The 8,265-nt window shown below is 46.7% G+C and overlaps 2 protein-coding genes and 1 long non-coding RNA gene across 4 annotated transcripts; 2 read left to right on the top strand and 1 right to left on the bottom strand.

Annotated features, from left to right (window-relative positions):
* Window positions 1–1,281: 1,281 nt before the first annotated feature.
* On the top strand, window positions 1,282–2,792 carry LOC141020489 (uncharacterized). Its single transcript, XM_073501242.1, has 2 exons — window positions 1,282–1,527; window positions 2,143–2,792. Exon 2 carries the CDS (start codon window positions 2,163–2,165, stop codon window positions 2,601–2,603), a length of 441 nt encoding a protein of 146 aa, XP_073357343.1. The 5' UTR covers window positions 1,282–1,527; window positions 2,143–2,162; the 3' UTR covers window positions 2,604–2,792.
* A 263-nt stretch (window positions 2,793–3,055) lies between these two features.
* On the top strand, window positions 3,056–6,692 carry LOC109754857 (protein FAR1-RELATED SEQUENCE 5). 2 transcript variants are annotated; one of them, XM_045229815.2, is made up of 7 exons: window positions 3,056–3,301; window positions 3,392–3,616; window positions 3,820–4,628; window positions 4,820–5,107; window positions 5,209–5,248; window positions 5,325–5,830; window positions 6,022–6,692. In XM_045229815.2, the coding sequence occupies exons 3-6, from the start codon at window positions 4,592–4,594 to the stop codon at window positions 5,326–5,328; spliced, it is 369 nt and encodes a 122-aa protein (XP_045085750.2). In that variant the 5' UTR covers window positions 3,056–3,301; window positions 3,392–3,616; window positions 3,820–4,591; the 3' UTR covers window positions 5,329–5,830; window positions 6,022–6,692. The 2 variants fall into 2 exon arrangements, with proteins under 2 accessions (XP_045085750.2, XP_073357344.1); XM_073501243.1 differs by having other exon boundaries at window positions 3,104–3,301; window positions 3,940–4,628.
* A 280-nt stretch (window positions 6,693–6,972) lies between these two features.
* Window positions 6,973–8,001, bottom strand: LOC120967452 (uncharacterized). The gene is made up of 2 exons (XR_005761225.2): window positions 7,626–8,001; window positions 6,973–7,544 (listed from the first exon to the last, which is right to left on the bottom strand). It is a non-coding gene; the product is annotated as an uncharacterized lncRNA (long non-coding RNA).
* Between the last annotated feature and the right edge of the window lie 264 nt (window positions 8,002–8,265).

Below are 8,265 nucleotides of genomic sequence, written 5' to 3'. Positions count from 1 at the left end.
GTAGATCGGAAACTTATAGGATAGAAAATAGACCCGGGGGCCATAGGTTTTACTAGAGGCTTCTCTCAAGATAGAAAATATTACGGTGGGTACACAAATTACTGCCGAGCAATTGATAGAAAAGCGCAAAGTTATGACGATATCTAAGGCAATGATCATGAATATAGGCATCATGTCCGTATCAAGTAGACCGACTCCTGCCTGCATCTACTACTATTACTCCACACATCGGCCGACTCATGTCTACATCTAGAGTATTAAGTTCATAAGAACAGAGTAACGCTTTAAGCAAGATGACATGATGTAGCGGGATAAACTCAAGCAATATGATGAAAACCCCATCTTGTTATCCTCGATGGCAACAATACAATACGTGTCGGTTCCCTTTCTGTCACTGGGATCAAGCACCGCAAGATTGAACCCAAAGCTAAGCACTTCTCCTATTGCAAGAAAAACCAATCTAGTTGGCCAAACCAAATCGATAGCTCGAAGAAACTTGCAAAGATATCAAATCATGCATATAAGAATTCAGAGAAGATTCAAATAATATTCATAGGTAAGCTGATCATAAATGCAGAATTCATCAGATCTCGGCAAACACACCGCAAAAAGGTATTACATCGAATAGATCTTCAAGAACATCGAGGAGAACATGGTATTGAGAATCAAAGAGGGAGAAAAAGTCATCTAGCTACTAGCTATGGATCCGTAGGTCTATGGTAAACTACTCACGCTTTATCGGAGAGGCAATGGTGTTGATGTCGAAGCCCTCCGTGATCGATCCCCCCTCCGGTAGGACGCCGAATATCAAAGAGTAGAAGGGAAGAGGGGGGATGGAGGGCGTTTATAAGCAGGTTGGATGAAGAAGAGCTGAAATGGGAACCTTACATTCTTTTTAAGTAGTAGATATTTATATGCATCATAGCCCAGCAACGCACGGGTGTTTTACTAGGATATATTAGGGTTTCTACATACTCGGTTAATGCAAGAAATAGCATTCGCCGCCTCCCAGCGTGGCATAGGCGCACCCATTCTCATGGCCCATGTGTGCCTATTCCTTCTCTTCCCCAACCCAACCAACACAAGGTCCAATGTCTACTAATATATACTCCCTTTGTCCGAAAAGTTTGTCCCTCAAATAAATAAATAAATATATATCTAGAAGGAGTGCTACGTACTCGCTTAACGCGAGAAATAGCATTCGCCGCCTCCCCAGCGTGGCATAACGCACCCATTCTCACGGCCCATGTGTGCCTATTCCTTGCCCTCCCCAACCCAACCCCCTTTTCAGTTTTCTCCCTGTTCTAGAAAAAAAATAAACCTCTCTCCCCGTCTTCTCGACTCAAGTCGCAAAGCCTTCCCCTCCCTGGATTCCACAACCCCACGCGCGCGCCTCCCAACCCTGTACGCCAGATCGGCTCCCACCACCGCACGCGCAGAATCCGTTTGGAGTTTCGACGCCGGCGCGGCAGCGAGCAGCCGGTCCCAGGGCGTCCGTCCCCCTGCTCCCCCGCGGGCACCAGCAAGGTAATTAAGCCCCCCATCTCGTTCCCGATCAACGCCGGCGAGGGCGGTGGGTTCGCGGCGCACCACTGCCTGCCCTAGTCCGGATTCCTGTACTCTCCGGCTTCAGTTGATTCCGCCGGATAAATTTTCTTTCTCCTCGTACTGTCGTGTAGACGGTTGTGGTAGGGAGTAGAGATCTCGTGCCAGCGCCGCCGACGCCCCTCGAGGATGGTTGCGCCGATGGCTTAGGTCAGGTCGACTTCGATGGCACTTGCTGCTGCGAGTTCCTTCGATTTTGGTGCTGTGAAGCTGCGGGTTGGAATCAGTAGGGGGGAAACGTCAGCAAGATAACAGCAGATACAGGTTATCCTGCAACATCCTTGCAGTTGCTCCCACCTTTGCTGGCTGAGCATCCTATTGGGTAATGGCAAAGGGTAAAAACCAACAATTAACATCTGCTCCTCTTGGACGGGATGATACTGTGAGCGTGGGGTTTCATTTCAGACGAGCATTCCTTGATGTAGTATTTTTTTGAACATAATGTAACGCTGATCGATCCCATCATATAGCCTTCTTTGTCTTTCACAATTTTATTGCTCCTTTGGTAAATTGGTTAACTTGAGTTGTGTTTGTCAGGTTAGTCTTGTTTCGACAGAATGCAAGACCCTAGAGGTATGGGGCGAGAGGATTTCTCGGCCTCGAAGTCACAGAAGAGAAAGGTTGTGTATCGGCCTTTGCCTTCAGTCCAGATAAAAACTGAACCTGAACTGCTGCGGAGGGATGTTCCACATTCGTTGGCCAATACACAGAAGCCACCTAAGAGAAGCTTCAGGAGTGAGCCCCGCCCTCCCACGCCGCAGTCTGACCGAGGAACTCCGGACTCGCTACCAGATTCTGGTCCTGCAGATGAATATCGGGCGCTACGGAGGAAGTACATGATGCTGGAGGAAGAGAACTACACGCTGGATGCACAATTAGGCATGGCAGAAGAGGAAGCCAAAACTCTCGAGGATGAGAAGTTTGCATTGCTCGATCAGCTCGTTGTCTTGGAAGGTCTTGTGGAGCCTTCGCAGCTGCAGCCACAGCGAAGGCTATAAGCAAGCCATCTATGTGTGACCCTTCGTTTTTTCTAGTGTAATCCTGCATCTAGTATTGTTAAGTGTGATTATCCTCAAGATGTAGCCATTGTAGTGGAAAGAAAAAAAAAACCTATGACATCAGGTTTAAGAACTATGGAATTCATGAATGATGCAACTGATCTAGATAATTTATCTATGTTCTACTCCCTTCATCCTGTAATATAAGATGTTATTACAACCAATATGTGAGTATATCGGTTGTAATAACGAGAGCGGCGATGGTATGGACGAGCTCGCGCGCTCCCGGTATGTGTACCAATGGGACGTTGCCGCGTTGAGGTGTGTATTAAGTGCGTTCGGTCAGAGGCGCGACAGATACAACAACTAAGCAGTATAATACAGAGACGGGTCCGTCAACGATCACAGTTCCCTTGATGGTACAAGTTGCATATGTGCCGCTTGCTCATTTCTGTTTCCCACGGTACATAACCCCTCTCGCAAAAATGGCGTAACCTTATCGGATAAGCGTCTTCCTCCGAGGAAAAAACAGAAGGGGATGGCCATGCTATGACATTGTGGGTCCATACTCCGGCGGCAAAGCTTCTGCGAAAAAAAACTATCCTTCGAGACGCTGCACGACGGCAGGGATGCATAGCTATGGCGACGGCGGAGGCGACAGGCGAGGGCTTGGAGTTCCTATCGGATCCAGTTTACAGGTATGTTTTGCTGCCGCCGTTTTTTGTTCTCGCCGCCGGCGGATGTAAGCAGACTCGCATCTTATTAGTGCGCGCCCGTCGTTTCCGTAGGTTTCCTCTGCCAGATCTCACCGCCGATGAATCGCTGCTGACCGGCGGAGGCAACCAAACTTTCGTATGCACGGCTACCGAATCCAGTATCGGTGATGTGGGCGATGCGGCGGTGACATGGGAACTAGATTTGCAGAGCGAATGCAATGGAGTGGCTCTGTCCGCGCCGAACTCAGAGCAGTCGATGGGCAAAGACGATCCTCAGGCGCCGGGCTGGACCAAGAGGTATACGCCACATTTGTAGGCTCAATAAACCTGTAAATTCGACTGGACTGATAATTTGTTCCCATCATGTATCATATCGATCTATGCTGGTCTTTACGATATACAGGCAGACAGCCACATTTTAAATGCTGTTACGATGTATTTTTCTGAATCTAAGCTAGTTAGCCCATTTTTTCTGAATTATGTATGTCTGCGTTGTGCAGACTGCGTGTTGGGCATGCACCTGAAGTCCTGAAGAACGCCCTCCGTGTGCTGGCAGAATGAGTGCTCTTGAAAAAACATTGAGAAGAAAACTGACTGTTGTTTCTTTGTGGCATTTGCAGGGGATTCCGAAGAAAAGCAACACCCGGACTTGCCGGTGCAGGTGCCCCGCGCTCATACGATTGCTCCGATCAAAGGACAATGGATGGTACATAAGTGAGTTCATACCATCACACAACCATTCGTTAATGGAGAAGTGTGGCGAGAAGGTGTACTAGCCCTCACAGAGACATATCGATATATACACATGTGATGTGGTTAAGCAGCTCCGTGAAAATAACAATAGCATTGGCAAGGTTTACAATATAATTTGTAGTTTCTTTGGTTCAATGTCCAATGTGCCATTCACCAAAAGAGCGTTGAGGGGGCTATGTGGCAAGATCAGCCGTGAGCAAGCAGACGATGATGTCAGGAAGACAATGGATGCTTTTGCTGAGTTGGGAGCAAAAGATATTGGTCTGTACTACAGAGTGCAGCCGGATGAGGATAGCCGCATACGGAATTTGTTATGGTCAACTGGATCAAGCAGGGCCCAGTACCACTTCTTTGGAGATGCAATAACATTTGATACAACATACCGTACCGACCTCTATGACATGCCATTTGGCCTGTTTGTGGGAGTCAACAACCACTTCCAGACCATGATATTTGGTGTCGTCCTAGTAAGAGATGAGATAGTCGAGACTTTTCAGTGGGTTCACTGAATTCATCCGCATGATGGGCGGAAAACATCCACAAACTTTGCTTACAGGTAAAAAGGGACATTATATCTAGCAGTTAGATTTTCCATATAGTTTATATCTTCAATTACCTACATTTCACTTTGCCTAATTGTGCCTTAAAAATTGATTCATTAGACTCCACTTGCACTTCTTTTGATATATTGCTCTCCTTTCACTGAGTTACTTGCCTAAGAGCGCTTCTCCTTTCATGTATATGCAGATCAATGCAGGTCCATGGAGATAGCAATGGAGAAAGTGATGCCAGAAACCACTCACCGCTGGTGCAAGTGGCACGTGCTGAAGAAGGCAAAGGAATCTCTGGGACCATACTACACAAAGCGCAACAAATTCAGGTCAGAGTTCCACAAGATAATACATCACATGCTGACACTGGAGGAATTCGAAACTGCATGGAAGCAACTGACAGAATCACATGGCTTGGAAAAACATCCTTACCTTACTCACATCTATGAAACAAGAGCAAAATGGGCTAAACCATACTTCAAAGGTAAATTATGTGCCAAAATGACAACCATATGCTCAAGGGTTATGTTCCAGCAAGCTGCCCCATGCATCTCTTTGACAGTACATGCGGCTTCTTTTTGATAGGGAAGCAAGTGAAAACTATGAGGAGAGACACACAAAAATTGTAAGTTTTCGAAATATCATATCTTTCTTACTGACTGATGTGTGCTATGTAACTGATGCATTCTCCACACAAACAGGTAGCCCCAGTATTGAAAATGAACACACCAATAGAGTTGCATGCAAGCAGAGTCTATACACGAACCATGTTCTAAAATTTTGGTGAGATTATATACGGAGCAGGTCAATACAGAGTAGAGGAGGTGACTAGACAGAAAACCTACTTGGTGCAACGATACCACCCAGAAAAATATGAGAAGTGGTGCAGGATTGTCTACAAAGTAGAACTTGCCGTCGAAGGGAATGAGTTGATATGTGAGTGTTCTAGTTTCGAACACACAGGTCTGCTATGCTGCCATTCAGTGAAGGTAAAAAGTAAATCCCTTGGTACATGACGCGGCGTGAGCGTTACACACAAACCTGTATGATATGCCATTTGGGCTGCTTGTGAGAGTCAATAATCACTTCCAGAGCATGATTTTTGGTGGCGTGCTAGTAAGAGATGGGACAGTGGAAACTTTTCAATGGGTGTTCACTGGATTTACCCGCATGATGGGCGACAAACATCCACAAACCGTGCTCACAGGTGAACAAAAAAATGATGTGTTTAAAATTTAAAATTTCATCTAGGTTCATAATTCACACTCAGCTACTTCACATGATTCCGATGAGACGACTAGTGCATTGATTTACCATTTTTGCTAGCACACTCTTTGTGATGTTCTCTCTTTTTCAGTATACTAGTTCAATAAAATGAATGTTGAATTGCATTTGCAGATCAATGCAAGGCGATGGAAGTAGCAATAGAGAAAGTGATGCCATACACGACTCACCGTTGCTGCAAGTGGCACGTGCAATTGGTAATTTCATGGGGCTAAAAGCTCCAGAACGAAAACAAAAGCCCGGTCGACCAATCACTTGCAGGGATAAACCTCCGTATGATGATCGTGGTGCAAAAAGCAAGAAGTACATACTGACAGCAAATGCACAAGCTGGAAATGGATGCGGGACAAGTAAACGAACTCGCTTCTCCAGTATATGTTGAGAACCAGGGCACAAGATCACCACATGTCCACAATGAGGTGATCTTCCTCAAAAAGAAAGGAAAGCGGCAAAATGCTCGAATTGTGGCGTCAGTGGTCACAGGAAAAATACCTGCAGCAAGCCTAGGGTTGAACTCCATGTTGTTGAAAATGCTACCTTAGAGCCAAATGCAATTTGCCGGCGACTTCATTTAGATTCATTGTTTTTGTTCTGTGTTGTTGAGGGCTCTGTAGGTGTTAACTTTAACCGGAAGACTCTTGTTGTAATAATAACCGTCAGTGAAGTACGTGTTGTTTGTGGTCAGGTTGTCGCTGTGATTTGAATATTTATCATGTAGAAGAAAAAATGTATGAGTTTAAGACTTGCCTAATGTTGTAGTGTGCATGTGCATCTCCCCTTTTGTATTTCACCGCGTTCTTGTTTGAGAAATCAATCTGATTTGGTGCTTTGTGTGATGAGAGATTCAGTTGATTTTATTTGTTCCCCTCTTACAAAATTGCTTGACATCATGTTCCTCTGCACCGCTGGGAGTGGTAGACTGGTGGCAGTAATTCAATACAGGTGACGCCTTATAGGTGTCCGACGCGGCCCCTGCTGTGTGCAATGGGCTAGAATCCTGCTAGTTTGATTTTCAGACTCTTTGAAAGGGATCCGTCAGAGTTAACCTTCTCTTTTTACACCTGCTTAGCTAAAAACATATTTCCATTAATATTATTAGTTGCACAAAACGAGACTACATCACACGGCTTAAACTTGATCATTACAAAAGTACGCCATCAGCAACACCCTAGCTGCGCCTACACCATTACATACTTGGCTGCTAACCAATGATACAAACATCATAACACTTGATTTGCAGGTACAATGGTACACCGTGCTCTATTCGCAGCTGGTGCCTAACCAAGCACGTGCATGACCACAACCACCCCAGTGACAAGGTTGGCCACGGAGACCACCAGATTGGGAATATGCAGCGTCAACGCCAATGGTTCCCTGGCGCCCAGCAGCTGGAAGCGCGGCGAGCATGTATCCTGCAGCGGCGCTGACTGAAGAAACGAACTGGGTGCGCTCCGGCGTGCCGTTCTGCTGCCCTGTGGTGCGTGCGGCACCTGTAGATCTTGAACTCCCAAAGCTCGGCCGCCTTGCTCTTATCCTTGCTCGATTTGCGCCAATAGGGGCGCGGCTGGACCAAGCGATGCGAGGTGGTCGGTGTAAGCTTGCTGCCACTTGTAGAAATCACATCAACCACCTGACGGCTGTCGTTGACCGGCGAAGAAGGTTCAGACAAGAGATGTTGAACAAGTCTGAAGAACTCTATGCAAAAACTGGACACTTACATTGTGGTTGCGGCACTTGCAGAATCGCTCGCCGGCGCTCTGCCCGCAACGAGCAACATAGGCAACTACATTCCTGCCACAGTCCGGGCAAGGCACGATTGGAAGTGCCGCCGGATCAGCACCTTGATTCAGATTTGCCATCTTTTCTGCGGCTGCTGTTCCTTGCTCCGATTTGGGGGTCAATTGAGGAACAGTGTGCAACTAGGGTTTGTTCCTTCGATTTGGGGATGAACTATTATAGACTGAGCCGCGGTCGATGATAGATGGGGAGTTTAATGGAGTTGGGAGGTCGACCCGAGCGGAATTCAGTCTAGCTACAGGATGAAAACCGCCGTCGCTAGCGCCTCAACGTCCGTCACCCCCACCGTACAAACCGTATCTTCCCGTCCGCATTACTCATTAAATGAGTCATCGTCTACGAGCTGGAATACGGAGTGCGTTTCATATCCCGATGAGGACGGACGCCTACAGATAACGCGAGTAGGCGAGCTCGTCCACGCCAACGAATTTTCGTTGTAATAACATCCTATATTATGGGGTTCAGCTCCTCTGCAGTTAAGTGTTTACTGTACGGGTACTGTAGAATGCACGATCGGCCGTCCATTGCAATCCAACTGCTCTCCTTTCTCCCCCTTAATTC

The sequence above is a fragment of the Aegilops tauschii genome, chromosome 6, assembly GCF_002575655.3.
Source record: "Aegilops tauschii subsp. strangulata cultivar AL8/78 chromosome 6, Aet v6.0, whole genome shotgun sequence".
Classification (NCBI taxonomy): domain Eukaryota; kingdom Viridiplantae; phylum Streptophyta; class Magnoliopsida; order Poales; family Poaceae; genus Aegilops; species Aegilops tauschii.
Note: the sequence above shows the minus strand (reverse complement) of the source record. Positions and strands in the feature narration are given on the sequence as shown.

Bases quoted from the DNA above. Each gene is read 5' to 3' on its own strand.
- LOC141020489 (XM_073501242.1), top strand. From the start codon at position 2,163: ATGCAAGACCCTAGAGGTATGGGGCGAGAGGATTTCTCGGCCTCGAAG.
- LOC109754857 (XM_045229815.2), top strand. From the start codon at position 4,592: ATGATGGGCGGAAAACATCCACAAACTTTGCTTACAG. The intron at 4,629-4,819 runs GTAAAAAGGGAC...ATGTATATGCAG, and splicing joins TCCACAAACTTTGCTTACAG to ATCAATGCAGGTCCATGGAG. The intron at 5,108-5,208 runs GTAAATTATGTG...TCTTTTTGATAG, and splicing joins GGCTAAACCATACTTCAAAG to GGAAGCAAGTGAAAACTATG.